Source organism: Mirounga leonina, unplaced genomic scaffold (assembly GCF_011800145.1).
Source record: "Mirounga leonina isolate KUSES-001 unplaced genomic scaffold, KU_Mleo_1.0 Mir_200, whole genome shotgun sequence".
NCBI lineage: Eukaryota > Metazoa > Chordata > Mammalia > Carnivora > Phocidae > Mirounga > Mirounga leonina.
In genome coordinates this window covers 10,976,119-10,995,285 of record NW_023270503.1, presented here as the reverse complement: position 1 = coordinate 10,995,285, position 19,167 = coordinate 10,976,119, and the positions used below count along the sequence as shown (strand labels likewise).

At 40.8% G+C, this 19,167-nt stretch overlaps 1 protein-coding gene across 4 annotated transcripts in view; it reads left to right on the top strand.

Annotated features, from left to right (window-relative positions):
• The window catches only part of AATF (apoptosis antagonizing transcription factor), a 101,092-nt gene that overhangs the window by 55,503 nt on the left and 26,422 nt on the right, over positions 1 to 19,167 (top strand). Inside the window, exons 9-10 of one of the 4 annotated variants that reach the window (XM_035026644.1) lie at positions 11,089 to 11,156; positions 13,011 to 13,091. The exons of 2 other annotated variants lie outside the window; for them this stretch is intronic. In XM_035026644.1, the coding sequence (XP_034882535.1) occupies positions 11,089 to 11,156; positions 13,011 to 13,091 (149 nt within the window). Of the gene's footprint in view, positions 1 to 11,088; positions 11,157 to 13,010; positions 13,092 to 19,167 lie in introns of those variants that run through there. One more of the 4 variants, XR_004683162.1, reaches the window with a different exon arrangement.

Sequence of the window (19,167 nt, the reverse complement as noted above, 5' to 3'; positions counted from 1 at the left end):
ATTTAAAATAAAAAATGAAAAAAAAAAGACAACCAACTGAGCCACCCAGGCACCCTGTTTTTGTTTTTTTAATTCAAGTACTCTTGGGATGGTTTTAAAAAAGGGTAATTTTTTTTTTTAAGATTTTATTTATTTATTAGAGACTGTGCATGCACACACAACCAGGGGGGAGGGGCAGAGGGAGAGGGAGAAGAAGGCTCCCTGCTGAGCAGGGAGCCCAACACAGGGCTCGATCCCAGGACCCTGGAATCATGACCTAAGTTGAAGGCAGACACTTAACTGACTGAAGCACCCAGGTGCCCCAAAAAGGGTAATTCTTGAGATGATGCAAGGAAATGGATCAATTCATATTTGCAATGCTGAGGTGCATTGCACAAAGAAAGCTAGTTCTGTAGCTCTGTAGGAAATAAACTCTCATGGACGTATTCATATCTTCAAGGGTCTTGGTTTTATTTTCCTAATTCATGCATGTTGACTGTTATTAATAAATCAATGAATAAGTCAAGAACAATATATTAAATGAAGGAGAAAAAAAGGGTAATTCTCACCCACTTAAAACAAACCACCCACTTCTCTGGGCCCTACTAAAACATGTGAGAAGGAGAGTATTGTTTGGGAAGGAGATTTGCTGATAATGGTAATGACATCAGTTGCTTAGGTAGATTGTGGTACTCTGGATTAGAGGAGGAGATAGGCATTAATCAGGTAATCCACTAACAACATGTAAATTAAATACAACAAAAGCCGTGTGTGTGTGTGTGTGTGTGTGTGTGTAGGGTGCAGTTAAGAAAGATTTCCCTAAAGAAGAGATGATTAAACCGAGATTAACAAATGAGTAGAGAAGGATGTGGGGTGCAAGCAGGTAAATGGTTAGGGAAGCATGCCCCCAGCAGTGCCTGTGCACAAGGGTTCTGTGATGGGAGTAGGTCTGGGAGCATTTCAGGTGCAGAAAGAAGACTGTTGAGACTGGAGCACAGAGATGGAAGGTTAGCCTGGAGAGGGTAGATAAGGGACCAGACAAGACTGTTGAGCCTTGGGGCTGCAATAAGAATTTTGTCCTCTGGTGTATCTGCATTTTTAAAAATACTACTCTGACCAGGGCGCCTGGGAGAGGCTCAGTCAGCTAAGCATATGACTCTTAATTTCAACTCAGGTTCTGATCTCAGGATCGTGAGATTGAGCTCCACGCTGGGTGTAGAGCCTACTTAAGATTCTCACTCCTTCTGCCCCACCCCCCAACTCTTGTGCGTGTGCTCGCTCTCTCAAAAAATAAAAATAAAAATATTACTCTGACTATAATTAGGAGAGCAAAATGGAGGAGGGGCAAGAGAAAATATATGGAAATCATACTAACTCAGGTGAGACCATGTCTGTTTTATTTTTCATTATTTTCCCAGCGTACTCAATACATATTTATGGAATGAACGAAGATGATGTTAGCCTATAGTAGGATATAGGCAGTGGAGATAGATAAAAATGGACAGATTCATGAATGAGTGGGTCACATACACAGGACTTGGAGACAGATTAGATATTGAATGTAAAGGAAAAGGAATTCCAGGGATAACTCTTAGGTCATTGAAGTCTTGAGAACAGAATGAAACTCTTGGAGAAAGCATATGGAGTGAGAAGAAAAGGCAGCTTAGAACGGAGTCTTGAGGAATGTTAGCATGTAATTTTGGGCAGAGGAGATGGCTGATTGTGGAATAAAACCAGGGAGATGCCTCGAAGATGCCAAGAAAGTGTTCTAGGAAGGTAAGAGTGTCTAGTGTCACTTGCTGCTTCAAGAAGTCTAGTAGGATGAGTCATGACCCACGGCCATTAGCCATGGAGATCCTGAGACCTTGGCTTGAGTTGTTTCAGTAGAGCAGTGGAGGCAAAAATGTTAGTGTTACAGAGCTGGTTGAGGAGTGAGTAGGCAATGTGGAAAGAAAACAGAAAAAATAGTTACCTATGGGGAGTGGGTTACTTTATGGCAATTTTATACTATAGGCATTTATAGTAACTCCTTCCCAACTATTTGAAATTATAGTATATGTAGATTTATTTTTTTACATACTTTAAATATAGTATATAAAAATTGAAAGTGACTCCTTTGGGGGTTAATTTGAAAGACTGGGAAGCTGATAAGAAAAAAATGTGGTAAAGCAGGGGGCAGAGCAGAAAGAGATACATTTTCACGAGGATTTTTCTTTTCTTTTTTTTTTTTTAAAGATTTTATTTATTTGACAGAGACACAGCGAGAGAGGGAACACAAGCAGGGGGAGTGGGAGAGGGAGAAGCAGGCTTCCCGCGGAGCAGGGAGCCCGATGCGGGGCTCGATCCCAGGACCCTGGGATCATGACCTGAGCCGAAGGCAGACGCTTAACCACTGAGCCACCCAGGCACCCCTTCACGAGGATTTCTTGTGGGAGCTAGAGAGGAAGCTGAAGGAAGAGTAAACCCAAGCCTTGTGAGTCTGCTTTTCATATCTCAGTGACAGAGGGACTGAAACACATGTAAGAGAAGTTGACTGCGCTTGTTTCCCATGTGGTCTATGTATTGGGGAGGGAGTTTGAAAAATTCTGACTCAGCTAGACTAATAAATAAGTTAAATAGAGGGTTGCCCCAATCTTTTTTTCCATCTCAAGCATTTGTGGCTATGAACCATGGAAGACTGAAAGGTTAGGAATCAATAACTATACGTCACAAATTCAGAAAGCCAGGGAATTTGTGGCCATAAAACCAAATGCTTTAAAAACTACTTGGTTTTTTTGGCAAGAGTGCCAAAACAGTTCAATGGGAAAAAGAATAGTCTTTCAGCAAATGGTGCAATTGGATATCCACATGCAAAAGAATGAAGTTGGATCACTACTTCACAGCATGCACAAAAGTTAACTTAAAGTGGATCATAAGGGCGCCTGGGTGGCTCAGTTGATTAAGCGACTGCCTTCGGCTCAGGTCATGATCCTAGAGTCCCAAGATCGAGTCCCGCATCGGGCTCCCTGCTCGGCAGGGAGTCTGCTCCTCCCTCTGACCCTCCTCCCTCTCATGCTCTCTGTCTCTCATTCTCTCTCTCTCAAATAAATAAAATAAAATCTTAAAAAGAATAAAATAAAAAAAGTGGATCATAATATAAGAGCTAAAGTTATAAAACTCTTAGAAGAAAACACAGAAGTAAATATTCATGGCCGTGGATCATGAATGATTTCTTAGATACAACCCCAAAAGCACAAATGACAAAAGGAAAAATTTGACTATGTCAAAATTCAAAACTCTTCTACTGCAAATGATACCATCAAGAGGGTGAAAAGACAACACACAGAATGGGCATTGATAAGGACTGGTATCTAGAATATATAAAGAACTCTTACAGCTCAATAATAAAAAGACAGCCTAATTAAAGAATGGCAAAGGCATCTGAATAGGCATTTCTCCAAAGAAGATACACAAATGATCAGTAAGCACAAGAGGATGCTCAGCCTCATTAGCCATCAGGGAAATGCAAATCAGAACCACAATGAAATAATATTTTATACCCAGTAGGATGGCTATAATCAAAAAGTCAGATAATAACAAGGGCTGACGAGGATGTAGAAAAATCAGACCTGTCCAACACTGCTGGTGGGAATGTAAAGTGGTGCACCTGTTTTGGAAAACAGGCTGGCAGTTCCTCAAGATGTCAAACATAAAGTTACTATGTGACCTAGCTATTCCACTCATAGATATTTACCCAAGAGAAATGAAAGCACATGTCTGCAGAAAAATTTGGTCATGAATATCCATACCAGCATTATTCATAATAACCATGAGGTGGAAATAACTCAGATATGCCTCAATTAATGAATAGGTAAATTTGTATCTATACAATGGAATATCATTCAGCTGTAAAAAAAAAAAAAAGGAAGTACTGATATATACGATAACATGGATAAACCGTAGAACACATGTTAAGTGAAATAAGCTAGTCATAAAAGACCATAAATTGTATGATTGCATTTATATGAAATGTCAGGAATGGGCATATCATAAAGACAGGAAGATTAATGATTGCTTAGGGCTATGGGAGTATGTGGGTGGGGTTTACTGGGGATGGTAACTAATAGGTTTGGGGTTTCTTTTAGGTGGGATGAAAATGTTCTAAGATTAAATGGTGGTGATTGCACAACTCTGTGAATTGACCAAAATACACTTAATTATATACATTTTGCATGGGTGAATTATATAGTAAGTGAAGTATATCTCAATAAAGTTGTTAACAATTGCTTTACATTATCAGCAAATCAAAATAAGTGTTCTTGGTATTATTTCTAGTGTGTTGCCATATTTTGTTTTGGGGAGCAGAAAAATATTCATAAGGGCTTTAATCAATATATCCTTGATCCTCCTTTTTCCCCTGTGGGAATTACAAAATTTCTCAGTGTGAATTTGCAGACTGGCAAGATTTTTCAGAATACCTATAGTCCGCCCCCCCCCCCCCCCCCATCTACAGCGTATATGATCCAAAACTCCCAGTGGATCACTGAAGCCATGGATAGTACCAAACCCAAAATACACATTTTTCCTGCACATACATACTATGATAAAGTTTAATTTATGAAGTAGGCTCAATAAGAGAATAATAACAACAGCTAATAATGAAATAGAACAATTATAACAATATACTGTAATAAAAATGTGAATGTGGTCTCTGTCTTATTGTGCTGTACTCCCCCTTCTTGTGATGATGTGAGATGATAAGATGCCTGGGTGGCTCAGTCATTGAGCGTCTGCCTTCGGCTCAGGTCATGATCCCAGGGTCCTGGGATCGAGCCCCGCATCAGGCTCCCTGCTCGCGGGAAGCCTGCTTCTCCCTCTCCCACTCCCCCTGCCTGTGTTCCCTCTCCCGCTGTGTCTCTCTCTGTCAAATAAATAAATAAAATCTTAAAAAAAAAAAAAAGATGCCTATGTGATGAGACATAGTGAGGGGAATGACGCAGGCATGTGACATAGCGTCAGGCTCCTGTGGATCTTCTGATGATCCGTCAGAAGGAGGGTCATCTGCTTCTGCACCGCGGTTGGCGGCGGGTAACTAAAACCGGGGATAAGGCGGGGACTACTGTATACTCTGGACATTGCCAAATAAGTCCTGACCAATTCTTCTTGGGTCATGCAGTATCTAAGAAATGGTAAAGTATTATGTTGCTGAGAAGTTTTGGAGGGCAAAAACTTCCAATACTTTATACTTTATTTAGGTTTCAAGTAGTATGTTTATATTACTATTGTATCAATTTCAGTCATTTATCAAATCATCTCTTGACTTCCCTTAACGGCAGTGAGGTGCTAGCCCTTCTGTACTTTCTGCCTCCACGCTTCTGTTCTCCGTTCTCCTGGTGTACTTATTGTCACAGTTTTGTGAAGAGTCAGTGTTTATAATATTATGACTAAGTAAATGTACTATGATTATATTTCCTTACACGCTTGTTTTTCCCTAGAGCGAATAATGCCTGTTTTCAAAAGATATGCTTAGTGTTCTGTGTACCTCCTGCTATTTTTTTCCCACACACACACCGAATGCCTTGAATACATAAACTAACCTATCATTTCCCCCCTCCCTCTGCCTTTTTCCCCTGGTGACCTTATTTCTAGGGCTCTCGACTCTGTTCCTTTTTGGAACAGTTGCTCTCTGGGCTTCTGCCATCAGTAGTCTTGGGACCTGCCTTTGCTGCTTACCTGAGTTAGACCTGTTTTCTGACATCTCACGTCTTTCTCCTTCTTGCTGTATGCACTCATTTTACTGAGGCACAGCTTCCTGTGAAGGAGCACGTGGAAAGTAAATCGTTGAGTCTCTTTACACGTGTGAAGATGTCTCCATGTAACTCTCATACTTGGTTAATCCTTTGTGTATGGAATTTGAGGTTGAAAGTCCTTTTCTTCAGAATTTTGAAGGCATTGCCCTGCGGTCCTCCGCTACTTGTTATTGCTATTGAAATGTCTAGTCCCGCTTAGTTTTCATTTCTGAATATGCAGGGTGACTATATAATTTCTTGCCAAAACTGGGACATTTGAGGTACTAACCTGAAAGAATACTAGGACAACAGGCGTAAACCAGGACTCTCTGGGGTAAACTGGGACATACGGTCACCCTCTTTATATGTGACCTATTTTTTCTGTAAGTATTTAGGATCTTCTCTGTACTTCCAGTGTTCCACATTTCATGCTGATGTGTCTTGGGAAAGGTCTTTTTTCATTCATTGTACTAGATTTTTGTAGGCTCATTCCTGTCCTTCTATTTGGGAGATTTTCATTACTGTTTCTCTAATTATGTCCTCCTAGCCTTTCTTAGTCGGATGTTTGACATTCTGGATTGTCCTCTAGATTTTTTTCTTCTCTTACAAATAAGCAAGGGCATGTTATCTTTTTGCCTTTTTGTTTCATGGCTGAAGGATTTTTGTACATCTATTTTCCAGTTCTTTTGAAATTTAATTTTTTTTCTGTTTTGTGTTTAATTTCTTGTTTTACTCTTTTCTCACATCCTCCTGTTCTTATGGGAGTGTATCTTCTTTTCACTTCTCTAAGGGTATCCATTCTTCTTTCTTTTCTTAGGTTTCTTTTGTTTTCCTCATTGCTTTCTGCGGTCCCCTCTTCTGTCTGCTTTGGTCTGTCTGAGCCTTTCCTCAGGTGCCAGTGATCCTTAACTCTCTTCATATTTAGTAGTAAAACATTCGGAGTATCTCTGAAACCTGAGCAGAGCTTTTTGGCTCCGTTAACTATAACTGCGCTGTGAACTAACGTCTTATTTGGAATACTCTTCAAAGGGCAGAACTTGGAGATATTTTCCGGGGAGTGGAGGGATCAACCATGCAGTTTCTCCGAGAGACTCCTCTGCTCTCCTGCCTGGGAGATTTTGTGTCAGGCTGCTGGCATTCTGTGTGTAGGGTAAGGGAAGGAGGCAGAAGTTCCCAGAGATCGGCATGGCGCCTTTCCCTTCTGCCTCATCCCAGCCTTCTGTGCCTCCCAGCCCTCTGTCTGGAGCTTCTGGGGCTCAGTTTTTCCAGAGAAGAAAACTTCTTTTCTCCTGGTGAGAGGGGCGGGGGGGGATGGTCACTGGTGGGATCGTGGAGAGGCCCAGTGGCGCTGTCCCTCCCACTTCTCCCTTTTCGGTGGTAGCCGCCGCTGCCAGAGCCACTCCTCACAGGGACTCTGTGGGCCTAATTAGGTCCCCCCTCACCTTTATTCCCTCTGGGCACTTGGGTGATAACTGCCTCTTACTCTTCCATCTCCTGACTGTCTTTGAAAAATTTATGAAAATCTGCTCTCATTAACTCTCCCTTGCTCTTCTTTCTTGTGGGTTAATACATTTGTTTTATTCCTCTCCTGTCTTTTAGAGGGGTTGGGAAGGGAGAAGAGATAAACTAATGTGTTCAATCTGCCATTTTTAACTGATTCTGGCATGCATTTTTCTAGACAAAGTATTACAAATGCTGATTAGATGCTGAACAGTACCATCAGGGCTATTCCTCATGTATATTGTTATGGGTTAGATAGGTTTTTGTGGGCTGACCTGGAGACCTAACATCTATGATTTTCCCCTAGAACTAGAGAAACAATCAAGCTTTTGTGAGCTGACCCCGGAATTAAAACAGACTAGAACAAAAATATTTCATGCGTGTCTCCATTTTCCGAGTCACAAAGAAAATTACAAATATTGTGTCATTATTGTCGAAAAATAAAAAGCTCCAGTAACTGTAACAAACCTGTATTTTAATGGAAAACTTTATTCATAAAGTTAAGCTATAAAAATTGAACCAAGAAGGAAATTAAGTTCTTCAGCAATATTCCTAAAGCTTAATTTTTTTTCTTAAAGATTTTATTTATTTGAGACAGAGAGAATGAGATACAGAGAGCATGAGAGGGAGGAGGGTCAGAGGGAGAAGCAGACTCCCTGCCGAGCAGGGAGCCCGATGCGGGACTCGATTCCGGGACTCCAGGACCATGACCTGAGCCGAAGGCAGTCGCTTAACCAACTGAGCCACCCAGGCGCCCGCTAAAGCTTAATTTTTTAGTAACTTTTTTGAAAGCAGTTTTTCTTTTCTTTTCTTTTTTTTTTTTTTAAGATTTTATTTATTTGACAGAGAGAAACACAGCGAGAGAGGGAACACAAGCAGGGGGAGTGGGAGTGGGAGAAGCAGGCTTCCCGCCTGATGCGGGGCTCGATCCCAGGACCCTGGGATCACGACCTGAGCTGAAGGCAGACGCTTAACGACTGAGCCACCCAGGCGCCCCTGAAAGCAGTTTTTCTAATTAAATTAAAACCCATTGATTGTGTTAGCTGTGGGAAATAGCAATAGCCACAGGAATAGTTTGTTTACTTGTATTTTCTGGCTACTTTCTTATTCCTACCTTACATACAACAGGATCTGCAATACTGAATAAAGCAGACTTGGCCAGATTGACCGGTAAAACCATCTTCCTTGTCACGAATGACTGAGAGTAGCTGTGCAGGGCACTTGGGTGGTGAAAATGCAGCCCAGGGCGCCTGGGTGGCTCAGTTGTTGGGCATCTGCCTTCAGCTCAGGTCATGATCCCGGGGTCCTGGGATCGAGCCCCACATCGGGCTCCCTGTTCAGCGGGGAGCCTGCTTCTCCCTCTCCCACTCCCCCTGCTTGTGTTCCCTTACTCACTGTCTCTCTCTTTGTCAAATAAATAAATAAAATCTTAAAAAAAAAAAAAAAAGATAATGCAGCCCAGAATATGGAAAGTACAGAGTGCTTGAAAGTAAATGCTGCACCAACTCGGTGTTTGAATCGCGGGACCACTGCAAACATAACAGACCCACGGTGATCGTGCGGCTCCAGTTTCCAGCCTTCCGGAAGGGCATATGGGGCTTTCTTGAAGAGGATCACCCCTGTTGTTCTGGGGCAGCCTTCCGTGAGCACTTGCTCCCAGTGGCCTTGACAGCCCCAGTCTCAAGGGATCAGAGGCGATTAGGAAAACCAGGAACTGTTGTTCCAATTTCTTCTGTGGCTGGAACAAGGTAAGGGCAATGAGATGCAGCCACTCCATTGTTTCCCGTCCCTTTTTGTATTTTCTTTTTCTTCTCTTTCTTCTGTTTTTCTTCTCCACCTCTCCCCCTTCCACCACCTTATCCCCCCACCCCTGCCATGCTTCTGACAGAACATTGACTGGGAACCAGGAGCCCATTTTGGCTCAGCCTTCAGGGCAGCTGTTTACAGAGGAGCAGGGCTACACGGGTTTACTGTGTCGTATGTCTGTGTAACACTGGATTTGGATCTTGTATTTAGCTGCCAGAAGTGACTGTGATGAAGTAGCAGAGATAAACTGATAGATTGGCTGCCAGAAAGATGTTGGGAATCAATCAGATAAACAGGGTAGAGAAATAGCTGGCTGTTTTCTAGTGATAATAAACCAGTGGCCTCTGGTCCCCGCATTTTTAAACGTAATTGCTGTAGTAATAATGTCCAAAATAAGCAAATGAAGAAACATCATAGGAGGGTTTTTTTTTTTTTTTTAAAGATTTTATTTATTTGAGAGCGAGAGAATGAGAGACAGAGAGCATGAGAGAGAGGAGGGTCAGAGGGAGAAGCAGACTCCTTGCCGAGCAGGAAGCCCAATGTGGGACTCGATTCCGGGACTCCAGGATCATGACCTGAGCCGAAGGCAGTCGCTTAACCAACTGAGCCACCCAGGCGCCCCCATAGGAGGGTTTTTAATTGCAATTGAGATACCCTTTTCCCTTTTGCAATAAAGATCATCTTATATGGAAATGAACATTTCTGTAAATTTGTTTTAGTTCTTCCAGTGCCTACTTACATAAACAAATGAAAATTAGAGAGTGAACTACTTTCATAGGAATTTATTCTTCCTTCTCTATCCTCCCACAGACTTCAGCTGTTTAATTTGGTGAAATACAGCAATACAGATTGCTACCATGCCTCACCTACAAAATCATTACCTTTTTTTGTGAAGAAACAAGTTTTAAAGTCAAATCTGTATTATTGACAGATGATGAGCAGGATTATTTTAGTGTCTCCCCTTAGAGTTCCCTCAGAAGACTTTTGGGATTTTAATCTCTGTTGCTATTTCCCTGCCCAAAGCACTTGTATGGGAGAGATGTATCCAGTTTTATTATCATAATTTAAAACTCTCTTCCTTTAATGTTTAACCTTTCTTAATTTTTAAGCAGGCTCCACACCCAACGTGGGGCTCAAACTCACGACCCTGAGATCAAGAGTCACATGCTCTACCGACTGAGCCAGCCAGGCACCCCTACCTAATGTTTAACTTATAAACATTACTTCTCTTCACCAAGGACTTTAAGATCCAGTGCAAATTCTTAAGTCTATGTAAAAGGTATAGATTTACACTCTGGTCGTAGTGGACCGCCCAGGACTAAGAGGAGAGTAGGAGAGTAATTCAGAGTGCCCATGGAGTTCGTTGTATGGGAAGAGAGACTGGTTCTCTCTGTTGTATTGGCAGCACACACATATGATTTCTGTCAGGATCCCTTTTAAAATTGTCGTGGCTGTGAATGTGTTGGTGTCATACATGGTTAAATCTCTTCATAGTAAGCATGGTAGAGTACCAGCCATGGAAAGCAAGAGAATGAAGTTCACACTTTTAATTATATGTAATAAAGGCTTTTGCCTGAGGAAGACCTTCCTGACTGTTGGAGGTTACAGGTCAGAAGTTAACCATGTACCATTATCCTATTGGTGAGAAGCTGATGCATTTTCCTTTTTGCCATACAGCCTTTCCCACCTGACCTTTTAAAGATTTTCCAATGGTATCGATGAGGTGGACAAAACTAATCATAAAAACAGTGAAGGGAATGTTGCACACTCTTTGATCCATTTGAAATGAACTGCAGTACAATAAGTCTTCCAAATGGACTTCTGTTCTCAGCTATTGCTATAGCCACCTTTTTAAAGATATATAGATATGAAAGGGTTAATGGGAATTCAGTCATGCTCTTGCCACTGGGTTGTCCCCTATTGATTGTAGTTTTAGAGTTGTCACTATGCCATTCAGAATTCCTCCTGTGCCCTTTTAAAGTCACTTGGTGCTGGGAGATGATAAATAAATCAGTTGCTTTTCTTTTTCCCATAGCTCCTTCGAGAACTCATAGAACGGAAGACCAGCTCCTTGGATCCCAATGATCAGGTGGCCATGGGAAGGTAATTTAGATATGGCTTTCTCTTCATGAAAGCAGCCTATATAATAATTTCTCCCTTTGAGTCCCCTTAATTCTGCCGCAAAGGCAGTGATTGGCCCTGTAATTATAAAAGTTAAGCAACATAAAAAAAAAAAAGTTAAGACAGTAAGAGCTAGAAAGACAAAGTGATGGAAATCCTAACTGTTTACCCTACACCTTGCCTTAAGTGCAGTTGAATAAGAGATTATAAAACACCTCTATGTCTTTGTTTTAGGGTTTGTTTTTCAAAGTCCTTCTTAGGCTCTTTGCTTTCTGATTTGGGCTATGATTGTATCTGTATCAATCTCTGACCACTGGATAAAAAGCAACCACCCAAATGTGTTTCTCAGCTGTCCGAATGTGGCACGGTGCACAACAGGTTCCTTGCTCATAGTTGAATCTGCTTTGTTTGAGTCTGCCCTAATTTAGACCTCCACCCTTCAGTAAAAGCCTCGGCACAATTAGAAATGGAACGTGGCAGCATTACCCAGATGTCAGGGTAGAATGTAAAGTAGTGAAGGAAGGCTCTTGTGTGTATGCTTCCTCCTGTGGTTGGAAAATAAAAAGGGCATTTAGAGTGCTACCTAATGAACAGTGTACATGTAAATAGCCATGAGCCATACTTTGCAAAAGCATGAAAGGAAACAAAAGCTGCAAGTGCCAGAATGGGATTGCGGGCAAAGCAGCATTCTGAGAATGCAATGAAAAATTTGTGTTGATGAAATAATTTTATTTGAGTAAAACATTATTTGGGTTTTAGGATAGGATATTGTTGATATTTTGTGTATCTCTGGAATGCAATAGAGAGCTGTTCACTATAAATTTAATGTGATATAGCCAATTGCATATAAGTGGTGATTATATTGTACATTTATCTGGCTTTACAATAAAATAGATTATGGTAATTAAGATTATATTAAGATTATAGTAATTGGATTTCCCTAGATTATTTTTTTTCTGATGTTGAGTTTTTGTTGTCTGAGTCAGGTAAGATGACTAGCTGCTGCTGTTTCTCCTTTTTTTCACATTTGTTCATATGAGGAATTTATGAAGATTTTTCTTAGCTAGTATCCATTATTTGAAAAATTAATTCCTTTTCATCTAAAATGACTGCAGAATATGTGAATCTTGTTTGGGTCCTGATTCAAACAAACTAACTGTAAAAGTGAGATGATCTGGGAAATTTGAAGACTGACTCAGTATTTGGTAGTAAAGAATTACTGGTACTTTTTTGTAGGTGTGACAATCGTATTGAGACTATATTGGGAAAGAACCCTTACCTCTCAGCAGCACATTCTTAAATACTACAGATGAAATGAAAATTAAATAAATAAAATGGCCGCAAAACTAATGTCAGTAGTGGATAATTATAAAAAATTAGCAAACATTGGAAAGTGCCAGAAAAAGCACTTCGGTATTAACAAAGGGAAAATTGAAGGAATCCTGTATTCAAACTGAACAGCAGTTGCAATAATAACAATAGAACATCCTGCACAGCTAAAACGTTGAAAGCAAACCCAAACAGCTCTACTCAGTTTGCTGGCTTTTCCTGTGGACTGCGAGAGATTTAGTGCCTGTCAACAGCAACTCTAGATACTAAGGAGCATTGTTAACCAAATTCGCTGTAGAATTTCCCAGCTGCCATTTGTTTTTTTTTTACCATTGCACAAATCCTTTTCAATTGATTAGTCGCTTTGGCCCCAGACTATCTTGAGGAACTTGTTGTGTGTTGATGATGTCTTTCTGCAGGGTTGTTAGTGAGAAAAATTCCAATTTGTCAATAGGTATAACTATTTCTGTTAGTGATGATGCATAACATTGCTTGTGAATTTCCCAGGCAGTGGCTTGCGATCCAGAAGTTACGAAGCAAAATCCACAAGAAAGTAGATAGGAAAGCCAGCAAAGGAAGGAAACTCCGGTGAGTTACTTTTTAGAAAAGATTTTAACATGTTACAGCTCTTATATTTTGGCTGTTATGTCAATTCTCTATTTCTTCTGATGATTCTGTTTTTAAGGATCAGAAAAATAGGGGCACCTGGGTGGCTCAGATGGTAAAGCGTCTGCCTTCGGCTCAGGTCATGATCCCAGGGTCCTGGGATCGAGCCCCACATCGGGCTCCCTGCTTGGCGGGGAGCCTGCTTCTCCCTCACCCTCCTACTGTTCCCCCAGTTTGTGCTCTCTTGCTCTCTGTGTCAAATAAATAAATAAAATCTTAAAAAAAAAAAGACTTTCTTTTTAAGGATCAGAAAAATAATGATAATAATATCTGTGGCTTTTGGGGGACTCAATTTTTCTTACTCTAAAATGGAAGTACTATAGTTTCAGTTCCTTTTTGTTCTGCTGTTGTAAGAGGATGGGTTAAATAACACCTGCATTTTCCTGAAAGAGAAATAAGAAGAAAATAAGATGGTTTAAATTGTCTTAGTTTTTGTTTTTCTGGTTTTTTTTTTTTTTTTAGAGTGAGAGAAGGTGGGAGTGGGGAGGGAGAGAGAGAGAATCCTAAGCAGGCTCCATGCCCAGCCTGGAGCCCGACGCTGGGCTCGATCTCACGACCCCAGACCACAACCTGAGCTGAAATCAAGAGTCGGATGCTCAACTGACCGAGCTACCCAGGAACCCTGAAATCGTCTTAGTTTTAAAAAGCAATTTCTACAGAACAATATAACAATTTCACTTTGGATGCCTATTTAAAATAGGATTATATTGGTCCATTTTCATGAGGCCATACATGTACGTGCTATGCTAAGAAGATATAAATGAAGGATTCCGGAGAATGTTAACAATGTGCTTAAATGAGATGAGAAATAGAATTTTTTTTAGGACTTTATTTTTAAGCAATCTCTTCACCCAACATGGGGCTCAAACTTACAACCCCGAGATCAAGAGTCGCACACTCCACTGACTGAGCCAGCCAGGCACCCAGAGAAATATAATTTTTATGAGAAAACAGATTTCTGACTATAGGAAAACCCTCAATCCTGTGTGAGTATTATGTGTGGTATACAGATAGATAATATTTTGTTATATGTCTGTTATGTAATATCATTTGCACAAAGCCTCCATGTCAAAGAAACTACTTATAATTGAGGTGCACGTGTAAAAAAAAAACTCTTAAGCTCATTGTGTTAGGACACTTTAGACGGATAGCTAATTCCACATCCTATTAGAGCCTGCCTGTCATTGAATTCCCTTTAGACAAATGTGGATCTGCCTCATACTTAAGTAACTTCAGAGAAGCAGATTTCACAACTGCTTTGATTAACCTGTTTTTGTTTTTAACAAACTCACCAAGAAATGTGTATTTCTCTCTAACTTTGCAGAAGTGCAAAACAGCTTTTCACCATCTTTTTATGCAAAGTCACTTTCTTAAATCTCAGGTTAAATTGTTACAATTTGTTTAACTTTTTTCATATTTGGAATTTCCATGTCTTCATACTTCTCCAGGTTTGTTTTTAGTGGGATGGTTAAGAGCATAGACTTGAGAGCCAAACTTACTCTTTAATGTTGAGATGATTTTTCTCCAGTGCTGTGTTTTTAAAATTGTGGCTTTATGAGACGATAAATGTTCTCTAGAGGGAGGACCCTGGAATCCTGGGAGGCTTGGGTTCAAATTCTGGCTCTGTCTGGCTGTATGATTTTGGTTGTTCTTTTATCTCTGTAGCTCACTTTTCTCATTTACAAAGTAGCGATAATAATCCCTACTTGAGAGATTTGGTTTGAGGATTAAAATGATGTATAAATGTCTGGTACGTAGTAAGCATTCGAAAGTATTAATTTCCGGGGCGCTTGGGTGTCTCAGTCGTTAAGCGTCTGCCTTCGGCTCAGGTCATGATCCCAAAGTCCTGGGATCGAGCCCCGCATCAGGCTCCTTGCTCCGCGGGAAGCCTGCTTCTCCCTCTCCCACTCCTCCTGCTTGTGTCCCCTCTCTCACTGTGTCTCTGTCAAATAAATAAATAAAATCTTAAAAAAAAAAAAAAAAGCAAGTATTAATTTCCTTGGTTTCTCTTGTGTTTACCTATTGGTATTGCTTTGCAAAGATACCATCTTCAAAAGAATTGAGAGAGGAGAAAATCCCTTTTCTACATTATTGTTACGAATTTTGTATTGGGACAAGTAGTTATATGTGTGTGCCCCTGGAGGGCAAGAATTGTGCTCCCTTATATTTTAAGACAATTCCAACCTTACATTAGTCAGCCAGAAGATGTTTTTGGATGATTATGTCATTAAAACTAACATGCTCACCAGGTAAGGAGAAATGGCTATAACCTTAAACATAAAACAGTGTTAGAAGTCTGGGTGAGTGTTGGAAAAGTGAGTATTTTTCAAGCATGGCAGATAACTTAGGAGGACATGAGTCTGTTGTTTCCCAAATCAAAATATACTTATCATGGTTATTATTTATTAAGTTGAAAGAAAAAAAAACAGGATTTTGTTTTAATAGCAAGTGTTTTTCTTATATTAATTTATTAAACTAATTTCATTAAACTGTTCATTAGAGGTATGGTCACTGCAAGTATATACATCTGGTTTTGTAGCATTTTGATAGTGATTTAGATTCACACATGCCCATAAAACCAGAGGCATTTAAAGTCTTATTCTGGCAACAGGCAAGTGAGAGACATTCTATTTAAATGGGACTAAACATTAAAATGTAAGATGTGGTTAATTAAAATTTAAAAAGGAAGGGCGCCTGGGTGGCTTAGTCAGTTGAGCTTCCGACTCTTGATTTCGGCTGGGGTCATGATCTCATGGGTTGTGGGATTGGGCCCCGAATCGGGCTCCCTGGTCAGAGGGGAATCTGCTTGGGATTCTCCCCCTCTGCCCCTCCTCCCTGCTCATTCTCTCTCTCTCAGATAAATCAATCAATCTTCTGAAGTTCTAGGAACCGTATTAGGTGCCAGTTAAGACCCACTCTGCCCTTGAGGAGTATTGTCCTCAGGAGAGGATGGCAGTGGGCGCCTGGGGTGCTCAGTTGGTTAAGTGTCAGACTCTTGACTTTGGCTCAGGTCATGATCTCAGGGTTGTGAGATTGGACGCCCCCCCCCCATGTTGGGCTCCATGCTGGGTGTGGATCTTGCTTAAGATTCTCTCTCCCTGGGGCGCCTCGGTGGCTCAGTCGTTAAGCGTCTGCCTTCGGCTCAGGTCATGATCCCAGGGTCCTGGGATCCAGCCCCACATCAGGCTCCCTGCTTGGTGGGAAGCCTGCTTCTCCCTCTCCCAGTCCCCCTGCTTGTGTTCCCTCTTTCTCTCTCTCTGTCAAATAAATAAATAAAATCTTAAAAAAAAAAAAAAAAAAAGAAATACAATGGTCTGAGGACAGCTGCCAAATTCTTAAAAAAAAAAAAAAAAAAAAGATTCTCTCTCCCTTTCCCTCTACAGCCCCCTCCCCATTTGCCCATGTGTGCTCTCTTTCTCTTTAAAAAAAAAAAAAGAGGCTAGCAAGCAATAAGCAGACAGTGATGCTGTGTGGGAAGCGCTGTGGTGGAGGTCCTCCTGGTGGAGGGGTCACCTGAGTGCCCTTGAGGGAGTGCAGGCTGCTCAGGAAGATTTCGTCTAAGACACCATCCACACTCCACACTGAGCAGACTAGGAGAGTCAGCCCAGTGAAAGGCCAAAGAGAATAACGTTTGCAAAAACAAAGACTTGAGAGTGTACATGGCCATTTTGGGAACCGTAATTTAATTTGTTTTGGAAGAAACTTAAAGTGAATGGGGGAATGGCAGGAGATGAGGCTGTATGGGTAGGTGAGTTCTAGGTCGTGGCCATGCTAAGAATTTGGACTTTATTTTGTAGACTGTAGTGAGATATGGAAAAACAAAGGAAGACTGAGGAACTATCACAGAATGAAGGAGACTAAAGAGACATCGCAAGTAGGTACAGTTTGGGGTTCTAGATTGGATCTTGGAAAAGAAAAAGGACACTAGGGTAAAAATGGGTGAAATTTGAAAGCTGTATAATTTGGGTAGTAGTATTGTACCAGGGTTAATTTCCTGATTTTGATCATTGCACTATGTTTATGTAAATTGTTAACTTTGAGGAAGCTGGGCAAGGGTATGTATGCATGAACTTTTTTTTTTTTTTAAGATTTTATTTATTTGTGAGAGAGAGAATGAGAGACAGAGAGCATGAGAGGGAGGAGGGTCAGAGGGAGAAGCAGACTCCCTGCTGAGCAGGGAGCCCGATGTGGGACTCGATCCTGGGACTCCGGGATCATGACCTGAGCTGAAGGCAGTCGCTTAACCAACTAAGCCACCCAGGCGCCCTGAACTCTCTCTTTTATGCAGTTCTACGAGACTAAAATTACTACAAATTAATTATTGAATTAAAAAGTTTGGGCCTGGGGCGCCTGGGTGGCTCAGTCAGTTGAGTGTCTCTTGATTTTGGCTCAGGTCATGATCTCAGGGTTGTGAGATGGAGCCCCACATTGGCTGTGTGCTGAGCATGGAGCCTGCCTGGGATTCTCCCACTCTCTCTCTCTCTCCCTCCCTCCCTCCCCCGCAAAAAAGTTTGGGGCTCCACACTGGGCTTGGAGCCTACATTAAAAAAAAAAAAGTTCTAAAAAAAGGTCATATGTTTTGCATTGTTTTGCAGTTTTGTTGTCCATATTCACCTGGCTTTCCTGTGACCATGAATATGTGAGGGATGTGGTCAGAATCAGAGAGTGATCTTTATTAATAGCAATAGTGATAACATTTATAAAACTCTCACTGTCAGGCACTGCTAAGCAGTTTACGTGCAGAGAGAACAAAAACCACAGACTCTGGAGCTTCCATGTCCAGGTTTGAAGCCTGACTCTAACTTACCCACCTGGAGACCTTGGGCAAGTTAGTTTACGTCTGTGCTTCAGTTTCCTCAGCTGTGAAACGCATATATTCATAAAAGTCACATCTCGGAGGGTTGATATCAGATTAGATGAGCTGATTCCTGTGAAGTGCTTTGAGAAGAGAAGTAACTCACACAGCCCATACAGAGTTAGGATTTGAGCTAATTGGTCTGATTGCAGAGCCCATGCTTCTGACCTGTGGCCTCTTGTTTCTCTGGGCAGGACTTACTGGCCTCTGCAGGCACCAGAATGACATGTTGGATACCTTAGCGTTCTGCCCCGAAGGATTAAACAAGTGGCCAGGCTAGATGAAAATATTATAAATAACTTCCTTAAGTGAGACCTCAAGAAGAGCTGGTAGGTATGCCAGCCATCATCACTGATACTGGGTTCCACTAGTGAGCAAGTTCTGCTCTTTGTTTGCGATAGAGTTGAAAAAAGATTTCCAGAAATGTCATAGCAGAGATGACGTTAGTTTAAATGATAGCAGGTTAATGGCATCAGCCTGGTCAGACTGGACATGGCAGCTTGTTAGTTGGATGCTAGAAAATAATTTATTTAAAAAAAAAGGAATATTGTCCCGCATCGGGCTCCCTGCTCAGCGGGGTGTCTGCTTCTCCCTCTGATCCTCCCCGTCTCATGTGCTCTCTCTCTCTCTCTCTCTCAAATAAATAAATAAAATCTTTAAAAAAAATAATAAAAATAAAAATAAATTTTAAAAAGGAATATTTGGGTTTGGGGAAATAATTATAACTGTTGATTATTATTTTTATTCAGCATTATATTTAAGTAGATTTGATCATGATTTAATCAGAATTCATAACATAAGTGAATTAAATTCAGGCTTTTACACAGGATGTCTTACTGTGTTTGTCTGTTCTTCTGCAGCAAAATGACATTTATCTTTTCTTAGTATGGTTGTTAAAAGGTATTTTAATACTAAAACATGCATCCATCCTCAGCAGCACTGAGATTAGATGAAATCTATTGCATTAAATACACATTACTAAATCGTCTTTAATGTGATTACTTCTTAAAAGTCTGTCTTTTGTCATGCTGTTAATAGTTATTGAATATATTGTATTAAAATGTAAAGGTATTCCACAGAGCAGCACCGTCCAGTAAAAACAGGCATTACATATGTAATGTTAAATGTTCTAGTGTCCAATTT